Genomic DNA, 16,067 nt, shown 5'->3' with positions numbered 1-16,067 from the left:
AGCCCCTGCCCGGGCTCCAGCCAGAGTGTCTGGGACTTGGCCCCCGGCAGGCCCCTGGTGCTGACTGTCCAGACAGCATGCCTCATCTCCAGCTCAGCCCTGCCACCTCGTGTGGCCCACCTGCACAGCCTCTACTGACTACGTCCTGGGCAGCTCCCCGAGGAAGCCTGGGTGCCCCAACATTCAGGGGTGCCTGCTCCTCACTTCCTAGTGACTTGGGTACGAGAATTTCCTCACCTCTCTGCTATAAAGTGACTTTGCGGGTAAGAAAATCATAGCCAGCCACGTACTGAACCTAGAGGCAGGGAGGCCGGGTCCACACACCGTACAGTATAATGCGGGCTGGTCTTCCCGACGCGAGTCTGACTTGGCTCACCCTGGTCACATGCCACTGCGAAGGCAGGCCAGAGTCCGTGCGGTTACCTGCTGCCTGCCTCCCAAAGCAGGCTTTAAATAAGGGCTAGGGCCAGATCCCCAGATAATCACCCTGCAGAACCTGGGAGCAACCAGGGAGCAGACACGTGAGCACTAGGGGCTGTGGGGGAGTCTTTCTCTCTAGTAGTTTCTAGTGTGACATGGTCCAGACCAGGCCTTAGGGCTCTCAAAGGCCTGGATCTGAGCAGCTTTAGAAATGCAGGTTTCTGGGTCTATCCCAACCTTCCAAAGCCCATTCTAGAGCTGCTAGGAATCTGGGCTTCTGTTGGGTTGTCGGAAAAGACATGACATGTTTTTCTATGCAAAAAATGCACCATGACTTTTCCAGTGACCCGACAGAAGCACATGGGTGACCCTTATGTACCGGCAGCTGACTCAGGCTACACCAGGAGACACTGCTGACCTCTCAAAACTCTTCCAAGATCACCAGAACCAGAAGGAGCTGCCCCTCAGCAGCCCAGGTGCCAAGTCCCAGTTGTCAGGGATCCACCCGCAAGCAGTGCACTCATGGGGCACCTGCTTGGCCCGCAGTGGCCGGCGGCCACACTTGTTCCCAGCTAAGTGCTGAGATTCATCAGACCACCTCGCCTGTTCTGAAATAGGAAAAGCCGCGTGTCCGTGTGTTATTTATTTACACTTGTCTGTGTGCTCCCTGCACACCGTGCACAGCCACGGAGGTTTGTGGTTTGGGTGCACAGTCTGTGCCTGGCAAGAGATTCCTTTTCTATTTTTTTACATCGTTACGTGTTTGTGTACGGGGAAGGCAAGTTCGGAATCACTGAGGCAGGCTGAGACCAGCGCTCTGAAACCTTGAAATGGGAGGGCAAAGCAGTGGAAGGAAATAAAAGCCTTTTTATGTTCTTATGTCCTTGGCTCAAAAAGAAGGGAATGCGAGAATGAAAAACAAAACAAAGGACAAAAGCCGGGTTGGGCTGGAGTTAGAACCAGAACTTTATTGTAGCATACACACTTTCGGGCCTATCATCGGTACACACGTCTGAAGGGTGCATGGTGGCTGCGGTTGGCGGGAGGACGTCCCCTCTCGTCAGCGTCTATCACCGTCTAATGGAGCAGCTACAGGACGGGACATGGGTGGCGACACTACACAGCACAGCCGTCAGCGTCCTCCAAACTAGCAGTGAGGGTCACAGAACAGCATTCAAAACGACGTCCCCCCAGTTCTAGGAGTCAGATTGTACACAGAAATGAGCTGCGCGGTGTGGGTCTGGACCTCGGCACTCCACTCCCTTCCCCCCACCCCAGGCACAGCGGTGGGGCTCCTGGCTGCGGGGTGTGGATTTTAGCCTACAGAAGGCAGGGGGCACCCTACAGGGGCTCTGTGGAGGAAGACTTTTGGAAAATTCTAGCACTTCTGCCTTTGGGCCACAGGGTCCTTTCGGATGTCGTGAGTACGGGTTCCTCAGGCCTGTTGCTGTCTGCAAACCGAGTGGCCAAAGGAGCGAGGGCAGCCGTCAGTTTGCACTCTACACGCTTTCACCAGCAGGGCGTTAGCAGGAGAAACCACGGGCTGTGGGCCGTGAGTTCAGGCTCCTACACAGGCACAGGCTGCTGCGGCCGCTGCGGGGACCGGAGCGGCGTGTGACAGAGGCCGGGAGCCCTGCAGCCCCGCCGCCAGTGCCAAGTAGAAACAGGTGGAGTCTCAAAGAACAGACCTGGCTGTGTCCAGCCTCCAGGGGGACTCCAGATTCGGCCCCCTGGGCAGCACACCAAAGCCTGTGGCCCCTGACACGCGGGCTGCACTCGGGGACCTCAGAGAAGGCCTGAGTGGGGCAGGCCCTGTCGTGCCTTCTTTGGGAAGGGGGGCGGGGACACGGTGGGAGAGGCAGGAGCCCACAGGGTCTCTCCTGTGCTCAGCTTCCTGCACTTCACTGTACAGCCCAGTCCTGGATTACACTAGCACAAAGGACACAAAGAATCCCGATTTATTTACAAAATATTAAAAAGTCAGTTAATCATCTACATAGTAACCCCATTCTGCCATTTTATACATGCACTAGTTTGGAAAAAATAAAAACTTTTTTTAAAAAAAAAGAAAAAAATGATTAGCGGGTGGGGATGCGCAAGTTTACCCTTCGTCAGCAAGTCCAGTCGTGGCGGCTTTCCTGGAGGTGCGAGGGGCCCATGTCCCGCCGGGGCCGAGGGGGACCCCGGCTGGACACAGGGGGGGACCCTGCAGGAGCCGGGCTCCGGCTGAGAGGAAGTGCCAGCTCCTCGCAGAATGTACAAGAGCAGTCCAGGCGGAGGGCGGCGGAGGGCGGGAACCTAGGTTCTACACACCGAGCACGGACGCAGCAATGGGAGGGGCCTGCAGACCTACTGGCCAAATGACTTTGTACACCGTGGACCCTTAGGGCTGGGACAGGGACAGCGGCAGAGTCTGCTGAAGCAGAGAAAGGCGGCACCGGGCTGGCGGGCAGGCCGTGTCAGTAGCTGAGGGTGGAGTCGTCCCACTCCAGCTGCTGCTGCCTGTTCACGTTCTGGGGGTCTCCCCGCTCCCCTTCCTCCTCCTCGCTGCTCTCCGACTCCGCACTGGTGATGTCATCCTCCTCCTCCCCATCCTCGCTCTCCTCCTCCTCCTCCTCTTCCTCCTCCTCCTCGCTGCTGTGCTGGTCCTCGTATGTCTGGCAGAGAGAGGCCTCGTGAGTGCAGCCCCCATCCTGCCCACGACCTATCTGGAGCCTCACAGGAAGGGAAGGTCTCTGTAAGGACTCACTTCCTGAGAGAGGGGCCTGCAAGTTGTCATATGAAAGGTCAAAGGGCAAACAGGGCTCTGAGTGCTACCCTGGGGCCACAGCTGGTCTAAGAGCTGGGTTTATGCAGCAGGAGTTCCAGGCCCGCGGGGAGCGCCCCTCTACACTCATGACCATGAACAAGGCCTCTCGGGGCCTCGGCCTGTACATCTGAGAAACAGGGACTCCTAACCTCCCAGAGCTGTAGTGTGGGTGACATGACAGACAGCTCAGACACCAAGGGCCGTGGTCCTGCTGGCTTCACCAAGCCTTGCTCTGGCCCCGGCCTGCGCTGTCTTTCAGCTCTCGCTCTCCTACCTCCATGGGGTTGACGGTGATAGTCAGGGCGGAGTCGTCCCAGTCCATCTCGTTCTCCTTCCCTGTGTCCTGGTCCCGCATGGTTCGCTGATGCGCGGCCCGGATCCGAAACACCCCCAGGATAATCATGAAGACCAGGAAGCTGACACAAACTACAATCACGACAGTCGCGGTGCTGGGGACAACTGTAATGGGAGGGAAAGGAAACGGAGTTTTAGTGACACAGCTAACCCCAGAGGGTGGTAACGCCTGGGTCTACGGCTACGCTGGGGCTACACGGGCTGGTCAGAATGCTTCGTCTGGCCCCAGGAGACTAAGGAGAAACACTAGAAAAAGCTCCGTGTAGGTTTCAAATCTGATGTGGGCACATACTGCCCTGCGGCTGCGTGTGTCATTGGTGTGTGATAGGATGTGACAGGGACATGGATTAGGCCTGAGCAGGCTCTGTGCACACAGCAAGGTGTAGCAGGGGCCTCCACCTGGACCTGCTCGGGCATCGTGGATCCAGGTGCCGCCCCTGCTGCTCTACCTGCAAAAGGGTGAGGATTGGCCAGGTTGTGGCCGGACAGGTCGACGAAGGAGCGATGTTCAGGGTGAACGAACTGCGGCTGGGCGGCCATGTGGTTGGCGTGTTCCACAGGGTTGGCTGTGTGGATGACGTTCACCTAAGCAGAGAGAGGGAGGGTCACTGGAAAGTGGCATCCTGGGTAAGTCTAAAAGATGAGAAAGGAATTTAGCAGTGGGCATGGTCAAGGCCACTCTCAGTGGTCCCTGGACCAGCCCCTGCATGAGAAAAGGACAGGAAAAACTCAAGAGTAAGCACCTAGAAACCTGCAACAACTGATATTATCACACATCCATGAAACAGACTGCTTTTCTAACAATTCTTTTTAAAACAAAGTTATATTTTATCCATGACAGAGAGCATGCTTATGAGACAGAAGAGGGAGGGAGGGGGCACCCTCGCCAGGGTCCCTTTTCCCCACTCTCCACCTTGTCAGGATCGTGCCATGCTGGGGTCCAAACCTGCAGCCAGCCATGAGGCCTCTAGTACTGTGCTTCGGCCCACTGCTGACTAGTTATGAGGCCTAGGCTGGGTCACATAGCTAATTTTTATTGCATTTTATAAAAGATCTGTCCAGGGCCAGCAGCTGGTGTGGTGGTTAAAGCCCTGGACTTCCATATGGACAAGCGCAGTCTGAGTCCTGGATGCCCTGGCTTGTAATTACGGAGGGCACGCGTGTGTGTGTGTAGCCAAAGTCCTGAGAGGGGAATGGAGAAGAGATGGTGGTGTGGCCACCCACCCGGAGGGAGATTTCTCTTTTCCCCTCTGTCTCACACACACTCTCTGGTGAGCACACATACCCCCTGCCAAAAACCTTTAAAAAAAAAATACAGGGGGACCAGCAATTAGCGTAATGGCCATGTCGCTGGACTCCCACGTAGTTGACTGCGGTTCGCGTCCCGGACCCGGTGGCTTAGAACTCACGCCGGGCGCGTGTGCGTGCGTGCCCAAGATCCCGAGAGGAGAATGGAGGAGAAGGGATTGCGGCGTGACCATCCCCCCTGGGGGGTGATTTCTCGCTTTCTGTCTCTATGTCTCTCTCTGCCTGGCGAGCGCATGCACCCTATACCAAATACCTCTCAAAAAAATATATATGAAAGCATAATTTTTGTATTACGTTTAACCCGTCTACAACAGAGTGGACGCACAAGCCACTGGGCCTCTCCACGGCTGCGGAAAGCACCAGCACTTTCTTCCTTTGCTGCTGACCGGAAGGTAACAAAACACCATAACCGTTATATTTGTTTCTAAATCAGATACCTTCGCTATAGCAAAATATCGCTGGTTCACGGCACTGTGAACTTTACATTCTGCTGCTACTGAGTTCACAGTGTGGCTGGAGAGTTGCTAAGAATAACTTTGGGCCCACGTTCCCAGCCATAGAGGCCCTGAGCAATGAAGTCACTGTGTATGTCAGCGGGAGACTTTCGAGGACACTCTGCTCTCTGGCCGCTGTGGCCTGTGAGTCCCCGCTGCCTGCCTCAGCAGCGCCAGTCCTGCCTGGCTCTGCGTCAGCAGCTATCAGCCTGGGCTGAGGGCCTGACACTATTCCTAACAGGACCAGGGATCTAGCACCACTATAAGAACCTTTGGGTCCCTGGGTGCCACTCTTTCTAAAGCAGCTTCCTCATGTCTCTCACACGTGGGGAATCTCAGGAAATGACTGCATCCCTACCCCGGGGCATTAACCATCACTTTCCCTTTACCCTCTGCCTCCAAGGGTCCTTAAGACTCGGAATTTGGGGCTGAGCCAGCCAGTGAAAAGGGAACACCCTCTGTGCTCCAGCCTGCCCCACACATAGCCTACTACTCTAAACCTACATGGGTCTAACCTGCAGCAGACCCCAGCCTGGAAATGGCCACTATCCCAGTGGCTCTAAAGAGATGCCACCAGGACTGCTCTAAGAATTGGCATTTGCAAACATCAGGGCACTCAGTGGTCACTGTTGCTGGCCCTGTACTCACCTCTACCTTAAATTCATTGCTGATATAGCGGCCATTGAGCTCTGAGCAGACGAGCTTGAACTTCCGGTCAAGCAAGGACCTGGTATGCCAGTTCCGATAGCGCAGGAGGTGCAAAACCTCCTCATAGCTGGCCATGGTATCCACGCCTGCAGGAGCGGAGGGAGACAAGGGTGTAGGTGGGTTAAGCTAAGAACTGGGCTGGGCCGTGACCCTGGCACGGGCAAGCTACAGTCCAGCACCTAGGTCGTCCGAACAACAGGTCACACGTTTTTGGTTTTGTAATTTCAGGAACAAATGCAAGGTGTAAGGGATACTTTTCCTCCAGGGCAGGGAGGGGGTGACATCACGTATAAGCGGATGCCTGCACTTATCCCTCCTGTCGGGGGTTAAGCCTGTAGACAACGCAGACCCGTGAATGCACTCCTTCTCCACCTCCTCCAGAAAACTGCGTTCTCGGAGGGCAGAAGGCAGGGGGCCAAGAGTTTCCGACTCCCCGTTCCAGCCACTCCTCTCACCTGTGAAGACCACGCCCAGGTCAGAGCTGCTCATTTCCAGGCCTTTCTGCTGCAGGCGGGCCCCGTCCACCTCCAGGCTCTCCTGCTCCGGGTTCAGCTCCTCTCCCTCCACCGAGACCTCACAGGTGTCCAGGTCATGCACAATCTCCTCAGATACCAGTGATTCTTGAACTGCAAAAATGGCCCAACCAGAAATAGAGGCTATTTAGTGGGAGCCAGTGAGACAACTCACATCCGACAGTCCACCAGCTGATGCTCAAACTCCACAGAGCCCTTCTGAGGACCAGTGACATGGGGGAGGGGGTTCCTTTTAAAAACTGGAGGTCCTGGGACCAGCAGATAGCATAATGGTTGCATCACTGGATTCCCATGTAGTCAACCATGGTTCGAGTCCCAGACCCAGTGTCTTAAAACTGATGCCAGATGCATGTGCGTGAATGCCCAAGATCCCAAGAGGAGACCGGAGGAGAAGGACTGCGGTGTGGCCATCCCCCCTGGGGGGCGATTTCTCACTTTCTGTCTCTTTGTCAAGCACGCATTCCCTATAGCAAAAATCTCTCTTAAAAAAAAAAAAAAAGAAGAAGAAAGAAAGAAAAAAAAGAAAATAACTGGGATTCCTTCATGTGTTGAGTGAGAGGGGTGAGGCCAATGTACCCATTTTTTTTCAGCAGGAACACAGTTCTGGGCCTAGGGAGAAGCAGCGGGTCCCGCACTGGCCTCCCTCCCAACCACAAACTTTATCTCGGAGCCTGACAACAGCTGGAAAACGATGAAAGAACCCTCCAGGTGCATTTCCAAAGATCATAATGAGTTCCAGCTCACAGAAGACCCAAGAACAGTTATAAAGCATGAAACTCCCCCCCCCCCCAAAGAGTCAAATACGGCAGTGGCAGCACAAGCCAGACTGTTCTGCACAGGGGAGTTACCTGTGGGGTCCTCAGACCCGTCCCCTTCTGGCTCCACTTCTCTTGTAATGGTGCTGATGATTCGCAGCTCAGGGAAAAGGAAAACACCTTCTGAGCTTTCAAATTCAGAAGCCGCTCGAGCAAAGTGGTGGATACCACTCAGGCTGATCTTGGGCTCTTCAGGCTGCAAAACCATCACGTAGCCATCCACTGGGGGGACTGAGATGCAGGCAGCCTCATTAAAGCACCTGCCAGCAAGAACCACAGAGAGGAAGGAAGGGTTAGAGGTCTGAGAGCCCGTCACAGAGCCCCTGTGTGCAAAGGCAGATGGAGGGAGATACACACTGCCGTGGATATCCAGAGCGGACGGGACAGAGGCCGCTCCAGGAACAAGCTTCCAAGGAGAAATAAGACTGACCCTCACGCTTTTAGCCATGAGTGACGGCTCACCTCTCATTACAGAAGGGAGGCTAGATTGTCTTAAAAACCTAGAAAGTGGTGCCCGCAGGTGGCATAGTGGTTAAGGCACTGGACTCTCACATAGCCAATTGTGGTTTAAGTCCTGGACCCAGAGGCTTAAAACCCATGCTAGGCACACATGCATGCCCAAAATCCCAAGAAGAGAATGGAGGAGAAGGGACTACGGCTTGGCCAACCCCCTAGGGGGTGATTTTCTCGCTTTCTCTCTGTCTCTGTCTCTCTGGAGAGCCTCATGCACTAAAAGCAAAACTCTCTCTCTCTCTCTCTCTCTCTCACACACACACACACACACACACACACACACACACAGCTAGAATGTATATCTTTGCTTCTGAACTGTTCCTGAGTACAAAAGGTTTATTGTTAAAAATCAAGACATACTTGACTGTGCTGGTGATTTTGAGCCTTCGGATTCCAGGTGTGGGGAACTGCCGCGAGTTCAGGTAGGAGACGTGCTGCATGGCCTTATCCAGCTCCCTGACATCTTCTCCCTCCAAGGTCAGCACCGACTGGCTGGGGTTTGCTTGGATCTGAACTCATACCAAGCAGAGAGAGGAGATGAGGAATAAGATTCTAACTGCAAAGAGCTAAAAGCGTGGGTGCTTTGACAAAGAGGATTAGCTGAGTCTGATCTGACTTGGTGACATGAAAAAGAAAAGCTCACATAATCCCAGTGATCAACAGTAGTATCTAAAGTGTTGGGACCAGCAGATGGCATAGTGGCTACATCGCTGGACTCCCACATGGCCGACCATGGTCTGAGTCCCAGATCTGGTGGCTTTAAACTCACACTGAGTGTGTATGCACGCGTGCATGTGTACCCAAGATCCTAGGAGAACGGAAAAGGAATTATGGTGTACTCATCCCCCTAGGGGGGTGATTTCTCACTTTCTGTCTCTTTCACTGTCTCTCTGGTGAGTGTATGCGCCCTACAGCAAAAATCTCTCTCTCTTTTTTGGAGAGGTTTTTGCTATAGGGCACGTGCACTTGCCAGAAAGACAGAAACAGAGAGACAGAAAGTGAGAAATCACCCCCAGGGAGGATGGCCACGCCACAATCCCTTCTTCATTCTCCTTTCGGGATCTTGAGCACGCACGCACATGCACCCGGCATGAGTTCAAGCCACCGAGTCTGGGAATCGAACCGCGGTTGACTACATGGGAGTCCAGTGACATAGCCATTATGCCTACTGCTGGTCCCGCAAAAACTCACGGAACCTAGCGATTATCCCTACTGCGGGTCCAGCAAAAACTTCTCTCTTAAAAAAAAAAAAAAAGTGTAAGAACACTCCTTCACCTCATGGCCTCTCTATCTATGGTCTAAAAGCCCCAGAATGCCTGGCAGGTGAGCCCGCAGCACTACCTGCACGCCTCTGCCGCCGTCCTCGGGCACTTGAAGGTCTAGTCCCTCTTTGCAGGTGTACAGGCAGTCGATCACCTTCTTATCAGCAAGTTTCCCGGAACGGATAGTCAGGCCAGCCAGATTGCCTCGGAAGAACTGAGCCATGTGCAGGTCACCACCTTGGGGATGGGGAAAAAGCAGTCAGGTTGTGGCCTGGATGCTCCCGGTTCACTCCTCAATGCAGTGTTACCAGAGTGGCAGCCCGATGGATGGACATGCGGGTTAGTTTGTACCAAATCCTGTTAGCCTTGCAATCTACATGGAAGCATGATGAAGAAATTAAATAGTTTATGAACATGCACATGGCCTGGAGAAATCGGGGTCCCTCACCCAAAGCCCAGAGCTAAGAGGTCCCATGAGTGTCCCCAAACATCCCGCCACTCTGTGGCAATGAGGGCCTGCTCCACAACTATAGCTATGGAGCCCAGGGACACCTCCTCAGCCAGCTGGGTCACACCGTGGACCTCTCTCCCAAGTGTCCTGAGACACTTGGGAAAATACACATTTGGGGAGGGCCTACACAAACATGGCTGAACCACCACAGTGGTGCCCAGGGCCACCCCTGCACTCACAGGCCTGCACACCCAGGCCTTTCAGAGAGTGCTGCTTGGTTGCTGCCAGCATTCCTACCTCCCCTGCTGAGGGTAACTGGGCAATGACAATGTGACGAGGACAAAAACTGAGAAAATGGCCCTTGGCAGACTACAAAAAAGAGCCCAAAACAGGTGACACTAAACCTTGTTTTAAACTGATAAAGGAGAAGAAACAAATTTCCACCCATGTGTCTCATTCTGATAAGGGCGTGAGACATTGTAAATCATCACTAGGATCGAAATTTCTAAGAAACATCTACTTAAAATTTAGTTATCGATCAGGACAGAATATCTAGAAACAAGTCTTTTCCTGTCTCGTGGTTCAGCCCATGAGAACCACGAGGTAGCCTCCCAAACCTGGCCTGTGAGACTTTAGCAGAGAGAGCCTCATGCAGTGGACTCAGGGTATACTTCTGGGGGGAAGGGAGAGTACATTCCACGAGTGAGTTATCAGCCCGCACTTCAATGGGACCAGAACGGGCAGGAAGTGGGGAACCCGTGAAGCGACGGGGAAGCAGGATGCAGAGCGGCAGCTCAATGGCGTCTGGGACCAAAATGCAACTGGGCATTTCATGCAACATGTGGAATGATCAACCAAAATGCCTCCTCTTTAAATGAAACACAACAGTGAACTGTAAGGGTAAAGCTCCAGCCACCTGCAGAGGCCATAGTCACAGGCTCAGTTTCATTGTCATTTTCAACTCCTGAATACTCTGTGGAAAAGCAAGACAAAGACAATAGAAAATGACCAAGAGGTTAGAGCTTTCACACTGGACCTTGAAAATCAGTTTTGAAGCAACCAAATAGAAAATGCAGAGAAAATTCCCTCTCGTTCCTCTTTGGGACATTCTCCACTTGGAATGCAAGCTTGTACCTGCCTTTTCTCAGAAGCAATGATTACAACCCTCAGCCCTATGTTCCTTTCTTACTCCAACTTCCCATATCCTCCTTGCCCAAACACAGGTTAGACTCTTTTTCTTTTTTCTTTCTTTTTTTTTTTTTTAATGAGAAGATTTTTTAGCTATAGGGCGCGTGCGCTTGCCAGACAGACAGAGACATAGAGACAGAAAGGGAGAAATCACCCCCCAGGGGGATGGTCATGCCGTAATTCCTTCTCCTCCATTCTCCTCTCGGGATCTTGGGCACGCACACACACACGTCTGGCATGAGTTTTAAGCCACCGGGTCCGGGACGCGAACCGCGGTCAACTACGTGGGAGTCCAGCAACATAGCCATTACGCTAACTGCTGGTTCCCCAGGTTAGATTCAAAATGAGCTGAATAAAAGCATGTTGGGGCCAGCAGGTGGCACAGTAGTTAAGGCACTGGACTCCCACATACAGGACCATGGTTCAAGTCTTGGCTCTAGCGGCTTGTAACTCATGCCGAGTGTGCGTGCGTGCATGCCCAAAATTCCGAGAGAATGGAGAAGGGATTGCAGCATGGACAACCTTTCTAGGGGGTGATTTCACACTTTCCTTCTCATGGTCTCTTTTTGCCTCTCTAGCGAGCAGATATGCCCTATCTAGCAAAAATATAAAAAAAAAAAGAAAAGAAAAACACGTGCATCAAATTCACTGATTTCCCCCGTCTGTGTTCCAAGGACACTCCTGGGGCCATGCTGCTGACTGGAGGCAGTGTGCGCCCCATCACTGAGGCCTGGGCTCACGGCACCTCTCCTCCTGACAGGGAAACATCTCATGCAGACAAAATGGGACGGCATACACAAGTGTCCCAAGTCTGTAATAGGCAAACAGGTTTGTATCTGGGGGAAATGCAAGGCCGGTTTTTATCTGTATAGACTTTAACCTGTAAATGACAAAAATATATATTTTTTAGCTTCTAGACAGGATCACCCCTTATTGGGATCCTCCTCCTCTGCCTCCTGAGTAGATGGGGCCACGCTGCACACCAGCACACCCAGCTCTTTCAGACAGGATCTTGCCACGCAGTCCACACTGGCCCTGAACGCACCACCCTCCCCGCTCAGCTCAGACTCCAGGCCTGCATCACCATGCCCTGCTTTCTTTTTTTAAATAATTATTTTAACTTTATTTCACTTTTAATTTGGCCATAGAGGGACAGGGCGAGCGAGTGAGCGAGCAAGAGAGAGCTAGAGTGAGAGAGAGAGAAAGTGAGAAAGCAAGTCGCCAGGTCCAGGACTCGAACGGCAGTGGCCATGTGGGTGTTCAGTATCATAAGCACCACGCCACCTGCCGGCCCCCCACCATGCCCAGCTTTTAATGTGAGCCAAGCATCAAACCTGGGCTCCCCATATGGCTTCGGACTGTGAACAGTAGCATCGACCAGCACCGGCTGCCGCAGCTGGCCCTAGCAGACACTAAGCGCTTTTTCTGAGCAGAAAGGGAGACTGAGAGGTTAAGGAACTCACCCAGAGAAACAGTCCACGGCCCGTGTCTGCAGCACAATGCCCTCCTTCAGAGCATGCACCCAGAGCTGAGCACAGCCCCACCGCTGCCCAGATCACGAGCAGGGGCTCTGCTCGATGGCCCCCAGCACTGGCCTCTCTGGGCTGCTGCAGAAGTGTGCGGACTGCCCGGGCGAAGCCTGCATGAGATACAGCAGCTGCTGCCACCCAGTACCCCACGTCCTCCCTGACCCAGTCATGTCGACTGCCTTAGCTGACGGAGACGACGCTGCTGCCCACAGCCCAGGCTGCCTGGGGAATTTGCAGGGGAAATGGTTTTGAATCCACTGAAATGGAAAAGAAGGTCCTCCTCCCTGGTAACTACATTTTAAAGCATTTGTGCATGTTCGGTTTGGGAATTTAGGAGGGTTTTTTGACTGTGGATGTAGAGAGGGCTAAGATGGGAAGGGATGAAAAGTAATTGCTGTTTAATGGCAGAGTTAACAGGACATGAACAGAGGCAGGGTGGGACACAGTGGTTTATTTTAACCAAAGCAACAGAACTCCTAGAATGTAGTTACATTTAGATTTATACTTGTATTTTTATTCATAGTTATTTAATTAAGAAGTTACTATTTAATCTGGGAAGCAAATCTAAATTAAGCTTTTTTTTTTTTTTTTGTCATAGGGCGTGTGCACTCCTTAGGGAGAGATGGGGAGAGAAAGTGAGAAATCATCCCTTCGGGGGAGGATGGCCACACTGCAGTTCTTTCTCCTCCAGTCTCCTTTTGGGATTTTGGGCACATATACATACGTGCCCAGTGCGTTTTTCTCAGGCCATTTGGATCTGGGACTTGAACCATGGAGTCAGCCATGTGGGATCCAGCTGCCTTAACCTTGATGCCACCTGCTATCCCCTAAACTGAACTTTCAAGAATATCAGTGAGAGCCAGTGGCATGGTGCTTAGGGTAGCTGGGTCCCACATGCCAACGTCACAGTTCAATGGAGTCCCAGACTTGGTAGCTTACGAAACACTCTGGGAGTGTGTGTGCACGCCCACCATGTCAACAGGAGAGAGAAATGGAGGACGAGGGACTGGGATATGGCCATCCCCATGGAGGGCTCTTCCCCCCCCCCCACCACTCATCTTGAGGACACACGTGCCCCATGGCAAGTTTACAAAGTGGGGCTCAGAAACCTCCAATGTAAACCAAGAAGTCTATGAACTTGAATGGAAAAATGATATGCTTATTTCCACTAACTTCTAAAATTCAGTATTTCTTTTGGTTATGGATGTACACTACAAATCATGGCAGTATTAGCAGTAACTGCCCTTTGTCACCAAGAGAAACCACTGAGACTTTCCTGTCTTGGTATGGCTTTTGCAGCTATCACAACATATTGTCGCCACTTTGAAAGTATGACTATTATTGAACCTGTGGCTAAAGCGTGCTCTTCATTGGCTAACAAAGCACAGCAGCCACTGCTCCTTCACTAAGTTAACCTCCTAGAGCCCTGATAGTACATTTCAATTTGGTTGGTTATCTTTGAAATCCTATGTATTTTATTTCATAATTAATAAGAAATTATTCTGAGAAGGGGTCCATAGACTTTACTGGGTCACCAAAGGGTTTCATGGCACAAAAAAGGTTCAAAACTCGCATGTGGGGAGCCAGAGGATGGCATGGCGGTTAGGACAACTGGACCCAACATCATCAACCAGGAGGGGCTTCGGGAACTTGCCTGAAATAAATGTGCACGTGCCCAAAATCCTGAGAGGAGAATGGAGAAGGGACTGCTGTGTGGACGACCCCACTGCGGTGTGCTTTGTCACTTTCCCTCTCTCTGTGTCTCGGACAAGCATGCTAGCAAAAATTAAAAACAAAAACCAACTCCTGGGCTGATAGCTCACAGTGTAGGTCCTGAGTATGCTGGCTCTTCAGGTTCAAATCCTACTCCATGATTAATCAGCTGAGAGCCCTGTGCTTATCACTTTTCCAAGCCTCAGTTTCTTCAGCTCTAAAACAGGACTAAGTGAGATAATGATGTGGAGTGGCAACGAGCCTGCCACTCAATGGTACAGACTAGCCCTGCAGTACTGCTGCTCTAGTGACAATCCTCACGTCCTCTCCCCGGTCTCTCAGCAGAGGTTTCTGTGCAATTTTCCCCAGAAACGGCACTTACTGAAAGTGAGTGGCTCCCTTACCGAGCTCCTACCCGGCCATTAAGAGCTAAACACTCTGGAAGAGTCCTCAGGTCCAATGCATGCTGATGTTTCTGTGTCCTTTATTTTTATGCCTGACTGTTCATGGTTCTCTCTCTGACCTTATTAATTTTTCAATAAACAGATCATTTATAAAATACTTCCAGCAAAAAGACTCTGTCAACGGCCCTGCTCAGGTTCCCAGGGAAGGTGACGGTGCATTTCAGTCCTACGGTGCACCTTTTAGCAAGTGCCCATGGACAGAGCTATGCTATGGTATGGGACCAGCTGTCCCCAAAAAGGCTATACACAGCCAAAGGAAGGACAATAAAGGAAATGAGGATGAAGGTCATAAGATGCTGACGGGAGCCTATTTCTTTCTGCTCTAGCCACTGTAATGGGATTAAGAGGGTGAAAATTTGATTCGATTACGATGTTGAAAGGTAGAGCTTTTCAACTGCCAGAGAGTGTATCTGCTTGTCAGAGAGAAACGGGGTGCAGTGCAGGGGAAAGGGAGAAAGCACCCCCCAGTGGGGTGTGGTCACACCATAATCCCTCGTCCTCCATTTCTCCATCTGACGCGTGAGCGCCTTCTTTTCGGATCAGCCTTCGCCATCCTTTCCCCGTGACGTGACCTTTGTATGTCTCGTGAAAGTTCCTTACTGATTATAACTGTCTTTCCTGATAACTCGCTTTTTGGCTTTTGTAAACCCTGTCACATAATTCAAGGCTTGTAGTTTTATTGTGGTTTGTGCTTTTTTGTTTTTGTTTTTGTTCTGCTTTTGTGGTTTTTGCCTTTATAAACCTTCCTCCCCGCTGCTTTAGGGCTGCAAAGTTGAGGAGTGACTCGCAGTCAGCTCAGCTAGTAAAGACTCCTTTAATTTGGCTAAAACTAGATGTCCTCTTACTTTCTCGCTGGTTTGAATACAACGCATCCTGTTAGATTTTGGGCACACACACATGCCTGGTGTGTTTTTCAAGCAGCCAGAGCTGGGATTTGAACCATGATCATTCTTGGGACCAGCAGATGGCATAATGGTTATGTGCTGGACTTCTACGTAGTTGACTGATTTGAGTCCTGTACTCGGCAGCTTAAAACTCAGACCAGTCACGTATGCATGCATGCCCAAGATCCCGAGAGGAGAATGGAGGAGAAGATACGACAGTGTGGCCATTCCCACTGGAGGGTGACTTCTCACTTTCTGTCTCTTTGTCTCTTGGTCAGCGCACGTACCCTACAGCAAAAAATCTCTCTCAAAAAAAAAAAAAAAAAAAAAAAAAAAAAAAGAATGAACCATGGTCATTCTTTATACTAATCTATCTACTTTTATGGATATCTGAAACTTCCCACGATACAATGTTTAAAAATAAATAATCAGGAGCTGGCAGGGGGTGTGGTGGTTAAGGCGCTGGATTCCCACATGATTAGAGTCCTGGACCTGGCAGTTTGCTTTCTTACTTTCTCTCTCTCTCTCTTTCTCTCTCTCTCTCTGGTCAAATTAAAAAACAATAATAAGGGGGTTGGCAGTGGCGTGGTGGTTAAGGGTGCTTGACTCTCACATGTCCGCC

The 16,067-nt window shown here is 51.6% G+C and overlaps 1 protein-coding gene across 4 annotated transcripts in view; it reads right to left on the bottom strand.

The window, feature by feature from the left end:
• Positions 1-1,362: 1,362 nt before the first annotated feature.
• CLSTN1 (calsyntenin 1) overlaps positions 1,363-16,067 on the bottom strand; it is a gene marked incomplete at its 5' end in the record, with an annotated part of 50,399 nt that continues 35,694 nt past the window's right edge. Inside the window, 9 exon segments of one of the 4 annotated variants that reach the window (XM_014586581.1) lie at positions 1,363-3,077; positions 3,504-3,688; positions 4,033-4,168; positions 6,034-6,179; positions 6,549-6,719; positions 7,475-7,701; positions 8,315-8,463; positions 9,296-9,453; positions 10,584-10,640. In XM_014586581.1, coding sequence (XP_014442067.1) covers positions 2,880-3,077; positions 3,504-3,688; positions 4,033-4,168; positions 6,034-6,179; positions 6,549-6,719; positions 7,475-7,701; positions 8,315-8,463; positions 9,296-9,453; positions 10,584-10,640 — 1,427 coding nt within the window. 4 annotated transcript variants of the gene reach the window in all.

Source organism: Tupaia chinensis, unplaced genomic scaffold (assembly GCF_000334495.1).
Source record: "Tupaia chinensis unplaced genomic scaffold, TupChi_1.0 Scaffold000146_1, whole genome shotgun sequence".
Taxonomy (NCBI): Eukaryota; Metazoa; Chordata; class Mammalia; order Scandentia; family Tupaiidae; genus Tupaia; species Tupaia belangeri.
This window is presented reverse-complemented; position numbering and strand designations above follow the sequence as displayed.